Here is a 20,912-nt window from a genome sequence, read left to right on the forward strand (position 1 = left end):
GTCAACAGCTTGGGGGCCACGGTTTCCTGGTTTAACACTTCTTGGGTGTTTTGGCTTCTGAGATAACTTCCTAGGAATACATTAAAGGTGCTTTTTGTATGAACTGCTGCTGGGCATTAGAATCCCAGAATGGTTTGGGTCGGAAGGGACCTTAAAACTCATCCAGTTCCACCCCCTGCCATGGGCAGGGACACCTTCTACTCTGCCAGGTTGCTCCAAGGTTTTTATTTTTGATTGCTTTTACCTTGCTGTCAACCAAAGTGGGACCTGTTGGATTTATCTTTCCAGGTTCGGGGGAGGAAAGCGGGACCAGGCTCTTGTCGAGGTTATGCCTGAGTATCTTCAGATTCTTGGGAAATATTCCTGTGGATCTGAATGCAAAAGAAAGCTTGAAAGCCATCCTGGCTCTCAGCTGTGAGGTGCTGTGGGGTCTGTTGGCTCTGGGGGAACGTCCCACCTCACACCTGGACGTAGGAACGTCTCTGGATAAATCTGAGTTGTCAAGGGATTGGAGGAGGTTTGTGATTCCAGATGTGCCAGCCTCTTCTGTAGCTAGGATGGACACCAGCCTGACCCAGTTTCTGCTGCACCCAAAGCAGGCAATCAGAATTATGGCCAGTTAAATCCATGTACAGGCAGTGCTGGGGATGGGGATGTGTTGTGTCACTTGCTGGCAGTGCAAGGTGGCTCACTGGAATTTCAGATGTAGTTGTAGTAATCATAATAATGAAAAAATACCCCAAACAACCCCAGCTGAACAGGATTGGATTAACTCTGATCTAAATGGCTGTTTTGATAACACTTGCAGGCCAAACCTGAACATGTTTAGAGCCCAACTCTAAGAGATCCATCTTTTTATTTTAATTGTCTCCTCTCCTTCTCTCCCCCTTCTGCCTGCAGCATTTTATTTTTACCATCCACCTTTACAGTCTGAGTAAATAGTGCTCAAATCCTGGGTTTGTGTTTGAGTTCCAGAGGCTGGGTGGGTTTTTGTAGCAATCACAGTCAGTTCCAGCCATAATTGGTATTTGGGGTTGATAGAGGCTATAAATCTCCAAGAAGGGAAAGGAAGGATGCTCTCATTTTGTTAGGCTGCTTCTCTTTGGGATGCAGAGTGCATCTTCCAGCTCTCTGGGCTAATTAAAATGCCATTACAGTACATGTGGTGCTACAATACAGTCTAGGGAGACTTCCAAAAATAGATCCTTGAGTGCAGACAAATTAGAGAGGAAATATGCACTGAGCATTTTCTCATAGGTTTAAAGAGAAATAATCCATTTGCTGCCCTAATTGCTTTCTTGTAAATGTTGAAGGCTTTCCCCCCCCCCCCGTACATTCTGAGTGAGCAGACAAATAAATAACCCGTCCGTGATAATTAGTGTTCTCATCACTAATATTGTAACTTGTCACACGCCGTTGATATGCAAGGCAGGATCTGCCAGTGGACTGTGCTCAGCGGGCAGGGATGGAGGGATTTATTCCCGTTTCGGTATCCCAGGGATGCAGGGTTAGGGCACGGTGTGGTTTTTAAATTCACCAGCCCCTCCCCAAACCCTGCCGAGAAGGGGTTGCACGTTGCTCCCCCGGCTCCCGTGGAAAGCGCAGGGGGCTTTTTATAGTGTGGATACTGAGAGCAGGGAACAGAAATCCCTGTGCCTGGAAGAGATCCATGGGATTGCTGTGGGCTTACACGTGTCATGGAGGCAGCACATAACTCCTGGGCAGCACATAACTGCCAGGGACAGGGAGAGCTCCGGCTTTGGACAGCCTGCACCTCTCTGGAAACAGCCTGATTCCAGGGGCTGGGGCTTGTCCTGGCTTGTGGAGCGCTGGGGAGCCTTCCTTGGAGAGGAGGAGCTGTGGGAAGGGCATGACAACAATCCCAGAATCCCAGAGTGGTTTGGATTGGAAGTGACCTTAAAGCTCATCCAGTGCCACCCCCTGCCATGGGCAGGGACACCTTCCACCAGCCCGGGTTGCTCCAAGCCCCATCCAGCCTGGCCTTGGACACTTCCGGGGATAGGGAAGAAGAGGAACAACAAGTTCCAAGAGGATCAGCTCTGTGAGTTGGAGCAAGTGATGCTCATGTGGGGTTGTTGGGAAGTTTGCTTTAGGGCTGCACCCAGTCTGATCACCCACTGGTGGCTAGAGTGTATTGGATGAACTGGATGGGGTTTTGGGTCAAGTTTAAGGTGCATCCCCCCCCCCAAAAAATATGCAATCTGTGTGCTCAAACTGCTCCTTGATGCAACCAAAACTAGGGGATATGGGAAAGTATTGGAAGTGGGGCAGCCAGAAGATTGTGCTGATCCTGGCAACGCTCCTCTTCCTGGAGGAATTAAAGGTAACCCTGGCCAGGCAGTCACTCCTCTCTGGAGGGAGGAGAACAGAGAGGCTCATTCTCTCCTCGGGTCTGTCCCTGAAGTGTTGTTATGTCCAGGTGTTGTTGGGTTGTCCCATGAACCCGACGGGAAGGTGGCACGGTGGGGAGAAGGGAAGGGATCTCTTCTCTTTGGGAGGCAAGCTCAGAATTGTTCTACTGGAAAGCAGTGAGGACAACAAGGGAGTTGTCTTGATACAAATCCAGTAGTCACTGATCCAGAAACAGCCCCTTCTTTCTGCCCTTAGTTTTAAATCTGGATCCATGCACTGGGAAGGATGTGGTTGGGATGGTCCCCCAGATGCCAAGGGATGGATGTTGATCCTGGGCTTGCTGTGGGCCTCCTTGTATTGCCTGAGGCTTTTTCTGGATTGGGCACTGAGGAATTAGAGTTTCCCTTTTGGCTGGGAGGCCTTGGGGGCTAAGCCCCTGAGCTACATTTTGGTAAAAATAGCCAAAATCTGGTAACTGCCTTGCGAGGGGTCCACAGAGAAACGATTGTCAAATTAATTAATGATGATGATGATGATGTATCACCACCATAATACAGAATCCCAGACTACTTTGGGTTGGGAGGGACCTTAAAGCCCATTTTGTTCCAACTCCCCTGCCATGGGCAGGGACACCTCCCACTAGCCCAGGTTGCTCCAAGCCCCGTCCAACCTGCCCTTGGACACGTCCAGGGATCCAGGGGCAGCCACAGCTTCTCTGGGCAACCTGTGCCAGGGCCTCCCCACCCTTGGAGTAAATTCCCTGCCTTCTCAGAGATCCCTGATTTGTGCTGTGCAGTGAGATGCTGTGCAGAAGGTTTATGACTCAAGAAGATCAGAAATGGGTGGACTGGTCCCAAACTCTCTGTGTGAGGAGAAAATTACTGATCCTCAAAACATCTCGGGGCCACCGTCTCCCGTCCCCTCAGCAGAGATGCTGCTGGGAGAACCGAGTTCTGCAGCCCCTCTGACTCATTTTTAGAAACCTTTTCTCAGGGGTTTCCCCTTGATTGCCCACAGTTCCTCTTGGGGTGTAATGACCTGGGTCACGAGCCTGGGAACACATCCAGGAGCAAACCCGGTTCCTCGGCACCGCGGGCGAGCAGGGAGGACTGGGCTTTACCGGGTCCTTCGGCTTGTCCTTCTTCTCCCTTTGCTTTGCCAGGTATTTTTCATTTGTAGTTGGACTTCTGACCATCATCATTAGTGTGGGAGGGATTTTGCTCTTGTCACTTCGCATCCAGCCATTTTCCAGCTTGGATTCTCAGTTTTGGGCTCCGGAGGGACAGAGCTGAGCCAATGATGCTGATTTTCTCTGCTTCTTTCCCCCTGTCTCTCCTAAAGTTTTGCTTCTACAACTCTGTAGAATTTTCCCTCTGCTCCAGGTGTCCTTTAAAGATAATTTCTGGTTGCTCATCACTTCCCTCCAGGAATTCAAGTAGGCCAGGGTGATTTGCATCAGATCCAAAGGTCTGAATACATGGAAAACTATTCAAATGACCTCTTGGTTCCCAGTTCTGCCCTGAGTTTTTAAACTCATAATTATAGCAAGGCTGCTTCCAGGTTTCTGCAAGCAAAAATGCTTCAACCTTCTCTTTTTGTTCATTATTTGTCTTTTTTTTTTACAACTAATTTGTCTTTTTTTTTTTTTTTTTAAATTATTACTAGTTAAGTTGTATTTCCCTGTCCTCATCTGGTCTGAATTTGCCCTGGATGAACTTGATGATTTTTTTTCCCACCCTTAATGATTCTCTGATTTTGTGATGTTGTTGATTTTGCTGCTTCATCTTTCCTGATGGTTTTTATCCATCATGTTTCTGGTTTGTTCTGGAGTGAGTTGTCACCGTTTTGCCTTTGTTTAACTATTTTCAACATCTTTAAACCCTGCAAACCCAGCTACTTCCAAACCTGTATTTTTAAATAACTCTTTGGAACAGATTAAGAGAAAACCAAAAGTGTCCAAGTTTCTATCAGTGAATTATGGCTTCGTTTGATTAATTAATGAATAGAAATACCCATCTGGAAATTAAGCTGCACTAATTGTTCTCAGGCTGGTGTTTGCTTCCCTCCAGGCCCGATGGACAGAGCAGTTTGTTGCAGAGGTTTTGGGAAATCCTTGGACAGAACCAACTCAAGAGGATGTTTTCTTGCCAATGGTTTTTAGTAGCTTGAGACAAATTTGGCCGGTGGAGACCTCGGGGATATTTTGTAGTTAATCTGGTTTGTCTCAGTGTTCAAAGCAGGGTTTGTGGCTCAGAAGAGAGTCAAACCCTGCCTGGTTTGACCCCTTTGCACTGGTGGCACTCCAGGTGCTTCCCATTCCTGTCCAGTGATGATGGCAAGAAAGCCCAGAGCAGCAGTGGCTGAAAACACTCTTCTTGAGCTTGTGTCCCCCTCCAAGTTAATCTTCAGTGTGATGGTGCAACAGGGCCTGGGGAGCAACTTGGTTGAATATAAAAAAATAGGGGGTTTATTTCCCTTTTAAAGTGAAATAAAGCACAGAACCACAGCCTGGGACTCCAAATTCCCCATCCTTCAGTGGCCAGTTCTTGGAAGTTTTTAGCAGATAGTTCTTTGAAGTTTGACAAGATTTAGTTCATCTGTTTGAGAGAAGGAATCAGTCAAAGCAAACACTTTTGTGGGCTCAGGATGGTAAAGCCAGGAGGAGCCCTGGTGAGTTGGGATGTGGGTTTTGGTACTTTGTCAGATTTGGGTCCTAGAGACCTTTGGATTCTTAAAGGGACCTCGAAGCTCATCCCACCCCCTGCTGTGGGCAGGGACACCTTCCACCAGCCCAAGTTGCTCCAAGCCGTGTCCAACCTGGCCTTGGACACTTCCAGGGATCCAGGGACAGCCACAGCTTCTCTGGGAATTCCATCCCAGACCCTCCCCACCCTCACAGTCGGGAATTCCTTCCCAATATCCCATCTCACCCTGCCCTCTGGCAGTGGGAAGCCATTCCCTCTTGTCCTGTCCCTCCATCCCTTGTCCCCAGTCCCTCTCCAGCTCTCCTGGAGCCCCTTTAGGCCCTGGAATGGGCTCTCAGCTCTCCCTGGATCCTTCTCTTCTCCAGGTGAACCCCCCCAGCTCTCCCAGCCTGGCTCCATGGCAGAGGGGCTCCAGCCCTGGGAGCATCTCCATGGCCTCCTCTGGACTCTGTGCAGCAGCTCCACGTCCTTCCTGTGCTGGGAACTCCAGACCCTACCCAAAGACAGGCTAGAGGGGCATTTTAACCTTCCTTTATCCACACCAGTGTTTTAGGAGAAGAGGGACCTTATACAAATATCTCCTGATAAACCACCTCCTTGCTTGTTTGTTTGTTTTTTTCCTCCAAACAGAGATTTATTTGTTAATCCCCTGATCCAGCAAATCCAGAAACTCAGTCCTGACATGCTTTGGTTCCACTTGGTGTTTCAGGTGTCAGATATTCTTCATTTTCTTCTGTGATTTACCTTAATCTATTACTTATTTCGAAACCGAGATTGAACAGTGTTGATTTGTGGGTTTTCTCTTTTTTTCTTAACTATTTGAGAAATATAAGCACTTTATTTTTTAGAATTAAACAAGGCTTAAAAATCCCCAGAACTGACTTGGATCTGCCTCCCAGAGCACCCGGGTTGGGTCCTTCATCTGAAACAGCTCAGCTGAGAAGCTGAAAATATTCCACTCCCAAAAAACTGGGAGGTTCCCAGGGCTGTGCTGCCCATTGAATCTGGAGCTGCTGGTGGATGAGTTGTATTTAAAATAGTGAAGTTTTGCTCTACCTTTCCAATCTGGTGTTCTCATGTGCTGCTGTTCTCTGCTGTTGGTGCAGGTGAAGCCCAGCTGACCCAGCATCACCCCCCCAGTGCCATAGGTTGGCTATTCCAGCACATCCAACCCTGGAGTAACAAAGCAACACCCCCCCCCCCAAATTATAATGTGAATAATCCATAGGACTTGTTTGAGAGGAGGAAAACAAGCAGGATCATAATTTAATTTATTGACATGTTGCCTGAGGCTGCACCTTGGGGATGGTGAACCCAGAAGAAGTCCCAGCTGTGCTTTATCTCCAGAAAAAAGGAGAAAATAGGGAGAAGGAAATGAGTCTTCATGTTTTTCTAACTCTGTCCTTTGCCTGTGAGAGATGGGGTGGCTTCTTTGATGTCTCCAGACAGGGTTTGGCTTGATCCTATCAGAGCTGCAGCACAGAAAGGGGTTAGAGGGGAAAAGGGAGACAGACTGGAACAAATAGGGTTGAGATAAATTTTCTGTGTTCACGTATTCATAATTACACCGAAAACATCATTTAGCACTTTTTGCTTCAACTTTTATTGGAGGGGGGGATGCAGCTGGGGGGGGGAATGGGTGAGTAGAAAATCAGGTCTGGCAGTCTCAGCACTGGGTCTGGTTCCGTTTGACTCTACCTGGCTGCAAGATACAATCTTGGAAATATTTTAAACAGGGAACTGCTTCAGCAAGATGGATTTGTGCATCTCATTTACAAAGTATGTTTTTAATGCCTTTCTGAAATCCAAACTTATGCAAAATGGGGCTTGTTATGCATGTCTCTGCATTTTAATCTCCTGCAGTGATTTGTCAGTTTTCCTTAACATCTCCCTGGCATATTCCAGCCATTCCTCAACTTTGCTTTGTGGGGCTGCATCTCTGTGGCAGCTCAGCTCTCCCAGCGAGGAAGGAGCTGCAGTTTGGTCATTCTCTGGTAAGGTTTATAAGCTGCCATGCCTGTTTCTTTGGACTGGGAGCAGTACCAGTTGTGTATTGGAAGGCTGGGAAAAGCTGAGTATAATTTGGGATACAGTCTCTTTTATTTTCTGCTCCAGCTGTCCTGGGAACGTTCTCGTTTCCATTGATTTGTGCTCCTTGTGTTTCTGCTCTGCATTGATAATTGGTTACTGATTTTTTATTTTTTTTTTTCCCCTGGCTAAAAATAGCTCAGCTGCCCAAAGTGTTGATGTGATTTTATTGCTTTTCCTCTTTCCAGATGGGCTTTCTGGCAGAGACCAGCCAGTGGAGCTGCTGAATCCACCTCGAGTGAACCACATGCCCAGCTCTGGTAAGGAAAAACTTCTTATTAAGCCTCCTTCCTACTCTGGGGGTGCAGGCAAACCTCCTGCAGCTCTGCCTTGCAAGTGGGAGAGCAGGATGCAAATGCCAGATGCTGGCTCAAAGTCTGTTAGGACTTGCACACCTCTGCTTTCCCAAGCTGGGAGAGTGGGATTTGGGAATGGAGCACAGCAGCCTTGGGAGTCTTAAATAAAAGGCAGGGGGCTGAGGAGAGCCCAGCCTGGTGGGAGCTGCCTGGTTTTCCTTAGAAAGGAGAGGGCAGGAGAGCAAAGCAGCACCTTAAGGAGTCCTTTCCGAGCCCAAAAGGAGCATTGGGAAGCCAGGGAGGTTTTTATTGAGGAGGAATCTCATGTGGAAAGAGGAGCCGAGGCCGCGCTGATCCAAGGGTGTCACGCTGGGGGCTCAGAGCTCTTTGCTCTTCTCCCTCTTCCCAGGATCCTGCCATGGCCTCTCTTGGGTCTTGTGGTGCCCATCCTGGAGCCTGGCTGCTGCTCACAGCTGCAGCTTTTCAAGGCATGGGAACCAAAGTTCTTCTCCCCACACCTGGAATCGTGTGGAAAACAATCTGCTGCTGGCCTTTGTGTTTCCCCCCCTTCTCTCTCCCCAAAGTGTTTTGTTTCCAGGTGCAAACAGAGAGATGTAGACCAGGAGATAGAAAACACTCTCTGCTTTGCAGGTAGCAGCTCAAATCTTCCAAAAGCCCAACTTTCCCTTCTCTGTTGCCTTCCAAAATGCCTCCAGGGCCTTTCATATTAAGGAAAAGATCTCGCAGGAGATCTGAGCCTTTCTGGTGGTGCCAGTTGGAAAGATGTAAACGAGGTTTATTCAAAACAACTTCAGGAGATTGGAAGGGGGGGGGAAGAATGGGCTGTGATCTAACCTGGAGTTTTGTGGACTTAAATGCATATCTGGGGAAGGAATCTTTTAAGGAGGTCGAGCATTGGGGAAAGAAAGGAAGAGGTGGTTGTTGACCAGCGTTGGGCTTGGGATTGTGAGGAATCTCCCTCTCATCCGTGTGCTCCCAAACATGTCCAGCAGGTAAGGGAGGTTCTGTTTTCCCAGCCCTCAGAGAGATTCCCATTTTTAAATGACTCTGGTAACACAGGTCAGCTGACAGGTTTGACTCCCCGTTTGGGATCTTTGTGCCAGGTTGGGTTCCGTGGCCCCGCACAAGAGGAGTGGATCCATCAGTGGCTCGTTGGCCAGCATTGGGAATGGGATACCTTGGAGCCTTTTATTCTTCTGTTTTGGTGTTGATTTTGTTGCTGGCTAAGTTTAGGGTTTCTTTCTGAGGTCTTTCAGCCAGAGGCCAGTGCTGGTTCCCAGCTCAGGGAACCTGCTGGCGGAGTCTGCTGGGCTCTGTTCTTCCCTGTTTTGAGGTGGAATGGACTCATTCAGGATTTAGGGAATTCTGGCTGTTTGGACTCTGATTTGAGTGTTTTTAATAGCTCACCTCTATGCTTTTGAGAAAACAATAAGCCAGGGATCCATCCAGAGCTGGAGAGGGACTTTGGACAAGGACCTGGAGGGACAGGACGAGGGGGAATGGCTTCCTACTGCCAGAGGGCAGGGATAGGTGGGATGTTGGGAAGGAATTCTGGCTGTGAGGGTGGGGAGGCCCTGGCACAGGTTGGGCAGGGAAGCTGTGGCTGCCCCATCCCTGGAAGTGGCCAAGTTGGATCACCCTGGGCTAATGGAGGGTGTCCCTGCCCATGGCAGGGGGTGGAATGGGATGATCCTTAAGGTCCCTTCCAAGCCAAATCATTCTGGGATTCTGATCTGGAAAAGCAAGTTATGTGTGGGATTGGGGGGAGGGTGTCCCAGGTCTCAGGCATGGCTGAAATAATGGTGTTGGAAAACAGCTTAAGGAAAAAAAATGGTTTGTGTGGGAGATTTAGTTTAAAACGTTCTCCTGCCTTGGCAGGCTGGAGTTGAATGAACTTGAGTGGTCTCAGGGCTTTTATCCTGCACTTGGGTGGGAGATAAAAATCACTGTGGTGCGATTGTAGAAAACCAAAATGGTTTTCTCCTCACTACCAACCAAGTGAAGAAGAGGTTTGACCCTTGTTAGTTGTTATCCTCTGATGTGAAATGGTGAGAAAGTCCTAAAAATCCTCTGTCCTGCAGAGCATTTCAACTACAAAAAAGGAACATTTGGGGCATTTTTATGAATTGCTTTTAGGAGTGAACTGGGTTGAGTGGAATTCAAGTTCAGAAGTAATTTAAATTATTGAGCAAAATTGTTTTCCTTAATTCTTTTTTTTTTTTTTAAGTCAGAGTGGGGAGGCCCTGGCACAGGTTGCCCAGAGAAGCTGTGGCTGCCCCTGGATCCCTGGAAGTGTCCAAGGCCAGGTTGGAGCCACTTGGGCTAGTGGAAGGTGTCCCTGCCCATGGCAGGGGGGTTTTGGAGTGAGATGATCCTTAAGGTCCCTCCCAACCCAAACCACTCTGGGATTCTATGCCATAAGTAAAATGCTGAATAAAGTGGAAATTACCCCTTTTAAACTTAAGGCTTTCTTTTAGGTAATAAAACTGGGAATTGGGATGAACAGGCTCAGCTGAGCAGCTGTTTTTCCACTAGGTGGAATTTTAGGGATATCTCTGTGTGATACAATTAGGAAAAAAAATTATTCCCTTTCACATCGCGTTTCCATTGATTTTTCAGGGATACCTTCCCAAGCTGTGATAAAATATATCCAAAAAGCTCATCTGTCTTCCATGTATCCCTCCATGTGCACACAGAGAGTTAGAAAGTCCAGAAATTATCCTCTGACCAACAAACCAGGAGTTTGGGGACTTCACCTTGGAGCTTCAGCTTCCCCTCTGCTCTTCCACACGTGGCTGCTTCCCACTCTCCATCCTGGACCTGCTGCCTCTGCACTTCCTGCTGCCCATCCCTTGGCATGGCTCTTCCAGCACAGCACTGGGGCTCTGCTGGATCTGGGAACAGCAAGGGCAGCAGGGCAGAGGCAGCCAGGGGGATCCTGTGGGAGATTTCAGTTCCCTGCTGCTTTTCCTTCTCCCTGGAGCTGATGATCCACTCTCACTTCCACATTCCTTTGCAAAAAAAAAAAAATGTTGATGTGTTTAGGGATAAAAGGTTTGTAAGAGCCTCTGGACTAATATTGTTCCATGATTTTAGAGGCTTTTGAAATCAGAGATTAATCCCTGTCTGCAGGAGGAAGGAGGGCTATTCCAGTCGGTCCAAAATCCACGCTTGGAATTGTGAATTCCCCTTTTCCAAGGCAGGGGATGCCCTCACTGGGCCAGGGCTGCTTCCAAAGCTCCTTCAGGAAGGTACCAAAGCAGCTTTGAAGCAGGTTCAGGTTGCTGCCCATGGGACTTGGGCTCCTGACAGCCAGGATCCCACTGGCCTCCTTCACCCTGGGATGTGTGAGTTTGGGAACAACGGGAGGTTTTGTGGTGCCCAGAAGTAGCTCATCTGCAGAAAGGCTTCTCTTTAATGTTAAAAATATCCTGATATTATATATGGAGTCCAGGAGGGGGAGAAACCCATCCAAGCCCCCAAGTTATTGATAGAAGTGACTTCTAGAGAAACCATTTAATGTCACAGCCTCATTGGCTTATTGTCCTCTTGTGGGGTTATTGAAAAGCCAGAGCTGGTTTTGCCAGGCTTGGGGTGTTAATTTTGCCACCATTTATGGTGGCACAAGATAAGATTCCCAGAGAAGCTGTGGCTGCCCCATCCCTGGAAGTGTCCAAGGCCAGGTCAGAGCAACCTGGGCTAGTGGAAGGTGTCCCTGCCCATGGCAGGGTGTGGGATGAGATGGGCTTTAAGGTCCTTCCAACCCAAACCGTTCTGGGATTCCAAGATAGAAGAAAAACTACAGATTAATGTAGTTTAGAGCCTTGATAGTTAAAATAAAAGCCCTTTGCAGCACTCTCAGAACCCAGTCAGGAAATTTGGGATTATTTATGCAGGAGAGAGAAGGGAATTGCCACAGAGGCACTGGGCAGCTCCCTGCAGAGCAGCAGGGAAGCTGAAGTTTCAGAACCTCATTTCTGGGCTGATATTGTTCATAAACTCGTGTTTTGTTGGTCAGAGGATGATTTCTGGCCTCTCTTAGCTGTGTCAGCATGTGCCCATTGCAGGGCTGTGTGTGTGTGGAGGGGTGGATGGAACAGGGAGGAGCTTTGTGGCCCCCTCCTGCCTCACCTTCAGGATCCACATTCTGCATGGAATTAAACCACTTCTCTAGCCAAGCTGGCAATCACAGAATCTCAGGATGGTTTGGGTTGGGAGGGACCTTAAAGCCCGTCCAGCTCCACCCCTGCCATGGGCAGGGGCACCTTCCACTTCCCCAGGTTGCTCCAGCGTGGCCTTGGACACTGCCAGGGGTCCAGGGGCAGCCACAGCTTCTCTGGGCATCTTACCTTCTGCCAGAGCTGAAGCCCAGAACATGGATCTTCTCACCCTGTGGGGTGGGAAGAGCAGGAGCCCACAGCTCCTCAACTCTGCTTTGTTGTCCTTTGTCTCTGGAGAAATATTTCTCCAGCTCCTCCTTTCTTACCCACAAGGAAATGGTTATGAATTGGAGGGGGTGGGATGAATTGTTAACAACTTATTCCTCTTTCAGCAGCTGAAAGCAGCACTTAAATCTGCAGCTCTTGGATGCAGAGCTGGTTTCCTGGATGAGAAGGAACTGGCAGGAAAGTTTACTCTACTGCAAGCCCCAACTTGCTAATTTTCTTTGTTCTTCCCTCACCTTGTTTAGTTCATTAATTCCCACTTATCAGCTCTGGATTTCCCTGGGTTCCCTTAGTCCTGACTGTTCACCAAAGTGTTATTTTCAAAATTAATGGTGCAGGTGGTGGAGGTAAGAGCCTTGGAATGCTTGAACTTGGTGACTTCCTAGGGAAGGAGGAGGTGGTGGGATGGGAGCAGGCATGGAAAGACTCCCATGAAAGGTTAATCAGGAATTTGTTCCCACTGCCTCTGGCTTTGCTAAAAATCACAGTACTGTGAGATGAATGAAAAGGGATAAACTTTTCATGGAAAGTTGGTTGTGGATTGAGGTTTTTTTCGGGGAAAAAATCAGATGTGATCTTGGAGGTGCGTGTGCCGTGTCCAGTCTGCCTGGTGTGTTCCCACTCTGGATATTTCACCTGGATTTGCAGCCTTAGGGAGGTAACCAAGGTGAGATCTTTGTTGTTTAGTTTTGATTTGATTTTTAATCCTGTCACTTTTTCAAGGGAAGCCAAAAAGGAGCAGCCCTGGGATTTCAGGGTCTGACAGCCTGGACTCCACTCCTCCTTTCCATCAGCTTCTCCTGGTGGATGGATGTGAGCTGGAGGATGAGGATGGACTGTTCCTTTGGTCCTCCTTCCCTGTTCATGCCCTGTTTTTCTCCCCAGGGGGCTTTCTGCTCAAATTAACTGGGGGTGGTTTATCTCCAAAGGGGAAAGAGCAGCACCTGCGTTCCAAGGATTTTAGGAATTCCTCTTCTCACGGAGCTGCCTTTAGCGAGATCCCAGAGGCTCTTCTTTGGTGTATATTGATTTTCAGGGCTATATTTGGCTCTGCTTTTTCTTTGGCCAGTGGAGGGAATCTCAGGTGAATCACTTGTGCAACAATGCCCGAAATACTGGAGCAGACTCCAGATGCTTCCCTGGGGAATTGCTGATGGTTCATTAAGGAGATATTCCCCCATTCCCCAGGAAAGGGGACTCCCCATGTGTAGAAGTGCTCAAGGTTGGACAGGGCTTGGAGCAACCTGGGCTAGTGGGAGATGTCCCTGCCCATGGCAGGGGGTGGCAGTGGATGAGCTCTAAGGTCCCTTCCAACCCAAAGCATTCCATGATTCCGTGATTAAATATCTGCTCCTTTGGCTTAACATCCTGTGATTTAAACCACTCAACCATCACCACTTTTCCATCTGTTTTTCATTCAAGGGACTGTGTCATATCAGATGATTCATTCATATTTGATTAGAGATTTCATTATGAGCTGGCCTGAAGTTTTTTATGACCTAATAAAAAGCTTTGGAGTCATTGATTTGGAGCTGCAGTTTTAATATACAGAAGGGACGTACTGCACGTTTTAATGGTACTTTTTGGAGGTATTTTTTAAAGCTCTGACAGTTCTTGTGGTGAATTTTATGCAGAGAAGTTGTTTAGAAGTTTCTAATGGAATTAGAAACTCCCATTGGAGGGAGGAGCTCCCAAGCTGCTGTAGCACTTCTCCAGGTTGCACTGATGACCAGACTGTGGGTGAAATTTAGGTCAAAACTTACCTTCCGCACCCCATTTGTTGTCCTGCCCATCACTGGAATGATGTTGATGAAGGTCTGGAAGATCCTGAGCTGTCAGGGCATTGTGGGCATTGGTTAAGTGTCATATGGGAGGTTTTTATTTGCAGTGATACCACCTGTGTGCAAATTGTCCCTCAGAGTAAAGAAATTACCACAGGTTTCCTCAATTTGTTCTAAAAAATACATTCAACTGTTAGAAGAAGGTATTTAAAAAGTACTTACAGAATGACTGCCTTTATCCTCTGTATTTTCCTGTTCCAAAGCTGTCTTAAGCTCTTCAATATTTTTTGATGCTGTTTCCAGTTTTATATAATAAGAGCATATTTTTATGCTTTAAGTATGATGGGAAATTGCTCTATTAGAAAAATATCAGACCTAGTTCTTTTTTGCTGTACTTTTCTTACCTTTGATGCTGGTAAAATGTATTAAAAAGGAATATACAGTACAAAACTAGTCAAAGGGAACAACCTGTTCCAGTGGGGAGGCCCTGGCACAGGTTGCCCAGAGAAGCTGTGGCTGCCCCATCCCTGGAAGTGTCCAAGGCCAGGTTGGAGCAACCTGGGCTAGTGGAAGGTGTCCCTGTCCATGGCAGGAGTGGGACTGGATGAGCTTTGAGGTCTCTTTAAGAATCCGGACCTCTCTAGGACCCAAATCTGATGAAGTACCAAAATCCAGTTAGAGTTAGGAATTAATGTCTTTAAGAAATATTTTTAATTCCTAACAGGCTTGAATTCTCTCTTTAAATGACTATCAAAGTTATGCCTTTTTCTTCATAATGCCTTTCCAAATCCATATTATATATGTGGAAAATCGTTGAATAGAAGGCTTGATATACAGAAAACAACATTATCCCATCCCTGGAAGTGTCCAAGGTCAGGCTGGAGGGGGCTTGGAGCACCCTGGGATAATGGAAGGTGTCCCTGCCCATGGCAGGGGGTGGCACTGGGTGAGCTTTAAGGTCCTTCCAACCCAAACCATTTTGGGAATCTGTGACTTGTGACACTTGGCCTTGTCCAAACAGAGATCTCCTTTTAGGAGACAGTGGACTTTTATCACCCAACCCACGTGTGTGTCACCAGCTCTGCTGTCCCAGCAAACAAGTGAGGTTTGGGGGCAGAGCTGGAGTCGTTTTCTGGGAGTGCTGGGATTCTGATGCCTGAGACACGGATCTGGCCAGGCAGCAGGTGGGCTTTTGCTCCTCCGCTTCTGAAATCCTTCTCTGACAATCAGTGGGCTTTTCTGTTTGCTTTCTGTTGTGGAAAGGTGGTGATTTGAGGTGTGGGGATCAGCAGTGGGTTTGGGAAGGTGTTTGTGATGCACAGAGAGGGAGGGAGCAGCACTGATTCCTGCTCTTCTGACAGTAAGCCGAGTGTGCCTGTCACTGGGATGGGAACTGTCTTAGGCTGGCATTAGACCTGCCCTGCTGGCTCAGCCCAGCTTGGATCAGAGGGATTTTGCTTAACTGAGCAGCCAAGTTTTGCTGTTAGAAGCCAGCTCAGAGAGCGACACTAATTCCCTTTCCATAAAATACTGGAGCCCTCGGACATGTGACCCTCTCAAACATATCTGCTGGAGTCCAGGAGCACATGGATTTGATACCTCCAAATATTCAGGAATCATGGAATCCCAACCCACTACTTTGGGTTGGAAGGACCTTAAAGCCCATCCCATGCCACCCCCTGCCATGGACAGGGACACCTCCCACTAGCCCAGGTTGCTCCAAGCCCTGTCCAACCTGACCTTGGACACTTCCAGGGATCCAGGGGCAACCACAGCTTCTCTGGGCAACCTGTGCCAGGGCCTCCCCACCCTCCCAGGGAAGGATTCCTTCCCAATGTCCCATCTAAACCTCCCCTCCTTCAGCTCAGTGACTGTGCAGTGAGAGCCCTGGGACATTCCCAAGCAGGACCTTGGGAGAAGCACCCAGCTCTGTCCCTGGTTGCCATTCCAGTGGAACTGTGTGTGTGTGTGTAGGCGTTTAACCTCACACATCATGGTTTGGATTTTAAAGCCAGCTCAGATGTTCCAGAGGGAACGGCTCCTTGTCTCCCTTTCCTGCCTTTGATAGTCTAGAGGGTCCAAAGAGCTTTTCCTGGTGGCAAGCATAGAATCGTTAAGGTTGGAAAAGAATTCCGAGATCATCGAATCCAACCTTTGACCGAAAGTTTTGCTGGCAAATTACAAGTGGAACATTATCAGAAAAATACCCCCCCATTTTTATGGATAGAAAAATTAAAATTCCTTTCATGTTACGTGTAAATCCCTGTCCCAGGGATTTGTATATACTTATACGTATAATACATATGTATGTATGTGTGTATATATTGGTATTATGCTTGTGTAATCCTTGTTCCAGGGATTTAGCATGGCTTGAACTAAACAAAATCCAGATCCCTGTCCTCCATCCCTTGCTGTGTCTGTGATAAAAACTATAAAGACTCAGGAGTTTAAAGCTTCTGGGAAAAGATAACACTGGAGAAGGCAGAAGGAAAAGCTGGAGGAAGAGGACTGAGTCAGGGCTGGAGCAGACATATCCTGGGGGAAGGTGGAAAATCATCTTTACCTTGTCCACTTCACACAGGACAGATGATTCTCTGGATTCTCCACTGGAGTAGCAGAACCCCAAAAGTGGTTCCTTCCATTCTCATGCCCCAGGTGCTGCTGCTCCCTCACCATCCTCCCTCTGGATGGGCCACCAAGTGTGGGGGACAAGAGTCCATGGGAGGGAGTTCCCTCTGGAAGGGAAATGCAGTGCTCTGGCTTTAGCCCATAAACACATGGAAGGATATCTCAGACATTGGGGGAAAACCCAGGAGGTGCTTGGATACATGGGAAGAGCATGGCTGTGGCTGCTCTGTTCCACCACAACATGCCACTTTGGATGGGTGGAGCTCCAGGTGGCCACTGGTTATCAAGTCACTGACCTTCAGAGATGATGCCCCAAAATTCCTGGTGGTGGGCAGAGCCCTTGGAATGGCTGGATTTACGTGGCTCCTGGCCAATATCTTTCCTAATGGTACTGACAATAAGTAAACAGATAAAATATCCCTTTTGGCACCTTGGGGACCGTGGTGACCCTACACTGGCATGAAATAATCCTTAAAATTGCAAAGAATGAAATTCTAGAGTCTCCTTTCTCGAGTGGCAGCACAGGGCAAGGTTTAACTTGTGTTCAGACTATTGCTTTCCGGCCGCCGCGATACACGATATGGCCGTGTCCTGATGCTGATAAGAGCTGGGAATAACAGAGCAGGAAAGATCCTGGCTGTGTTGACACAAGGATCAGGTGTCCTGAATAAGCAACCAAGAAACTTCATCTGGTTTTATGTGCAGCCGAGCACGCACAGTGCCCGTAATGAGTCTTTTCACCTCGGTCAGTGGAACAGGGAATTTGGGGAACCACCAGGAAAAGCGGCAGTTTATCTCCATTTGGGAACACATGGATTACTCCACTCTGCCTTAACTGTCCTCTCCTGAAGCCTTGGTGGTGGGGACCCAGCAGTCAGGATGAAAAAGATCATCAGATGGTATTTATGGCAGAGAAGCTGTGGAATGTCCTCCTGGACTGATCAACAGCAGGGAGATCATGGACTTGCTCAGACCTGCCACCTCCTGCTTCTGCAGACCTGCTACTCCCAGGGAGACAAGGGAGCAGCAAAGGGAATGTTTGGATAATGCTCTCAGGAACGTGGTGGGATTCTTGGGGTGTCTGTCCAGGACCAGGTGTTGGACTGGATGATCCTTGTGGGTCCCTTCCTGCTTAGGATGTGCTTTGGTTCTCTGGCTCAGCTGGGAGCCCAGGTTCCCTTTGCTGCCTCATGTGCCAGCGTTGGGCACAAAGGTGGCGTTGCCACCTCCTCCACTCCTTCTGTGCCCTGGGAGCTGTCTCAGCTCTGTTGCTTTCCATTCAAGGTGTTCATCAGAGCCTTCAAACTCCATGTGCCAGGAGTCGCCTTGGAGCACTGTTCCCACCTCACCCATCCCAAGTGCCACTCAAAGAATCATGGAATTCCAGGTTGGTTTGGGCTGGGAGGGACCTTAAAGCCCATCCAGTCCCACCCCCTGTCATGGGCAGGGACACCTTCCGTTATCCTGGGTTGCTCCAAGCCCCGTCCAGCCTGGCCTTGAACACTTCCAGAGCCTCCCCACCCTCCCAGGGAAGGATTTCTTCCCAGTATCCCATCTAACCCTGCCCTTTATTTCAGAGAGGCCCAGGCAGATGAAGCTGCTCCTCTGCCCTAATCTGAAGGGGGGGGATTTCAGGAGAACTTCATTAAAGACACTCCCCCACCCCAACCTTTCCAATCATTCCCTCACAGATACCAGTTATACACTTTCCAGGTCCAAAATGTGCTTTACTCGTATTCCAAACCCCCTGCATTTGTTGGATAAGCTCTGTTTTCTCTTTAGAAGAGCCCAATTTCAGCAGAAGTTATGTTCTTTGGCACAGAGGGGGCAGTTTTGGAGCTCTGCTGCTGTTTGCTGGGTTGGAAAAGGCTCGTTGCAGTAGAGAAGAAGGAAATGCATTTCCTTGGCAACTTGTACATCAGTGAACCCCATCAAATTCCTGAAGCTTGTAAATACTCATATCCTCAAATATTCTTAGACTTTTACCAAACACAAGCTTTTTTGTACTGCTTCTCCCGGGCTTAGCAAGGTGCACTTTCTTTGTTGCTTTTAAAAAAAATATTTAATATTATTATTTCTTTATTATTATTTTTAAATAATTTGGGCTACAATGTAGAGATTTGGCTGCATGTGCTAACAAAGTTACTGCTGCTGGTCAGGATGCTGGTGCAGGAACTACACCAGAATTGTTGTACAAGAAATAAATAAATCGCTTCTAAATGAGGTGCGTGAGGTGACAGACGAGTAAGAATATTGAGACAAATTCGAGTCCTTTTAAAGCACTTTAATGGGGGATTTCAGACAGCCGTGGAGCATGTTGGATATTAAGTTTTATGTAGTTTAAAATGCGCTTTTACTCTTTATCTCACGAAGTTAAGTTCTTACATGGGATGAAAATTTCAGCTTCTAAGGAGCTGTTACGTGATGCAGGGTGTTATTTACACCTTGGAATTGAATATTAACTGCTGATTTATACCTAAACACTGCTTAAAACCCAAAATACTGAGCTGTGCATCCCTGGGCAGAGAGAGCTGCCTGCAGGTATTGAGGGTGTCTCTGACTTCAGCACGGAATTAGGAGGTTAAACCTGGCTTAAAAGTGGCACCTCCTTGATGGATTCAACACCATCAATGCCAGTGTGGTTGTAGTGGAGCCCTGTTGAACTGAAGTGTCACTAATGTCACCTTCTCTTTCTTCCTCAGGCCAAGAACTCTGCTTAGGGAGCTGTTTGTGTCCCACAAAGTGGATTACTAAAGAAAATTCCAGCAGCTGGGCGCTGCATTTAGGCTGTGAGGCCTGTGGGGCCTATTGGTCCTGTAGGACCCATGAGGCCTATGGGGCCTATTGGTCCTATAGGGCCCATGAGGCCTATGGGGCCTATTGATCCTATAAGGCCCGTGAGGACTGTGGGGTCTCTTGGTCCTATAAGGCCTCTGAGGACTGTGGGGTCCATTGGTGATATAGGGCCCATGAGGACTCTGGGGTCTATTGGTCCTGTAAGGCCTATGAGACCTGTGGGACCTATTGGTCCTATAGGGCCTGTGAGGACAGCAGGGCCTATTGGTCCTATAGGGCCTGTGAGGACAGCGGGGCCAATGGAGCCTCTAGGGCCTATGAGGCCCATAAGACCTGTGTGGCCTATGGGACTGGACAGGGCTTGGAGCACTCACGTCTAGTGGAAGGTGTCCCTGCCCACAATGGGAGGCAGAACTTTGAGCTTTAAGGTCCTTCCAACCCAAACCATTCCCTGATTCCATGAAGAGCGTCACTCCTGGTTTTCAGTCCTTTCCCTTTCTCCTTTAGCTACAAACAGCTTTAGACATCCTGGGTAGAACAGTTGGAAGTTTTGAACTGTTTGAAGTGCAGCCGAACTCGTTTGTCCTTTAAGCCGTTGCAAAACCAGATCTTAACGCAAATGCTAATTTTGAGACGTTGATCTTCCCGAGCAGCAGATATTTCGTCTTACACGCGCCAGATGGGTTTGCTGCTGGCATCACTTGTGTGATTATGGTCAAAACAAGGACAAATCCGCTAGAAAATTCCAAGACCTTACTGAATAATTTTGCGTTTTCCTTCCCAAGGATCAGCGAGTTGTCGTTGTGCTTTATTTTGTCGCTGTCAGGGTGGCTGGTAAAGCCTCTTCAGGCATCTGAGAAGGGCTGGCAAGGAGAAGAGAAGCTTTGCAGTGAAGGACCTCTCCCACTCTGGTTTTAGTTTACTAATAAGCTTTACATTTTTTTACATATCTTTTTAAAGTCATTCTGGAGGATTGACAAACTATTTACCTACAAGAAGGCTGGAGAGGGACTTCGGACAAGGACATGGAGGAACAGGACGAGGGGGAATGGCTTCCCACTGCCAGAGGGCAGGGTTAGAGGGGATATTGGGAAGGAATTCTTGTCTATGAGGGTGGGGAGGCCCTGGCACAGGTTGCCCAGAGAAGCTGTGGCTACCCCTGGATCCCTGGAAGTGTCCAAGGCCAGGTTGGATGGGGCTTGGACACCTTCCACTGGGCTAGTGGAAGGTGTCCCTGCCTGTGGGGGGACACCTTCCAGGGCGTGGGACTGGATGGGCTTTAAGATCCCTTGCAACCCAAACCATTCCATGATTCTGTGCCTGTGAGGCTCTCCAGGGATGGCTCTGGCAGTGGTTCCTGCAGGTCACTCCCTGCCTCAGGAGGTGCTGGTGGTGGACAGATATCTCCCAAGGTGCTCCCATGTGCAGTTACCATCCCCAAGCTTCCAGCAATACCTTTTTCCCTTAACCAGGAGTGTTTCCATTGGGATGGCACAAAACCAGGCTGCTGCTGGTTACAATGTCCTCAAATTTGTGTACAACACCGGGGATTTCAGAAACAACACTTTCCTTAAGCACAAATCAAGGCAGATGGTAAAACCGAGTGACCTACAAAATATCACAAGTTTTCTCCCCAGAAATGTACAGTACAAACAAATGTACTGTCACCTAAAATACCGAGATGGCATTTCTGACAGAGTGATGATCGTACAAGGGAGTCAAAGTTTGGGTGAGGTCAGGAAGGAATTTTGCATCTTATAAACACACACTGGTGATCAA

General features: G+C 48.0%; 1 protein-coding gene across 6 annotated transcripts in view; it reads left to right on the top strand.

The window, feature by feature from the left end:
• Positions 1 to 20,912, top strand: part of HDAC4 (histone deacetylase 4) — a 223,999-nt gene that overhangs the window by 72,514 nt on the left and 130,573 nt on the right. For 5 of the 6 annotated variants that reach the window (XM_032692521.1, XM_032692522.1, XM_032692524.1 and 2 more), the window contains one exon: positions 7,355 to 7,426. In XM_032692521.1, the coding sequence (XP_032548412.1) occupies positions 7,355 to 7,426 (72 nt within the window). Of the gene's footprint in view, positions 1 to 2,045; positions 2,063 to 7,354; positions 7,427 to 20,912 lie in introns of those variants that run through there. The other variant, XM_032692525.1, reaches the window with a different exon arrangement.

The sequence above is a fragment of the Chiroxiphia lanceolata genome, chromosome 7 (genome assembly GCF_009829145.1).
Source record: "Chiroxiphia lanceolata isolate bChiLan1 chromosome 7, bChiLan1.pri, whole genome shotgun sequence".
In the NCBI taxonomy this organism is placed as follows: domain Eukaryota; kingdom Metazoa; phylum Chordata; class Aves; order Passeriformes; family Pipridae; genus Chiroxiphia; species Chiroxiphia lanceolata.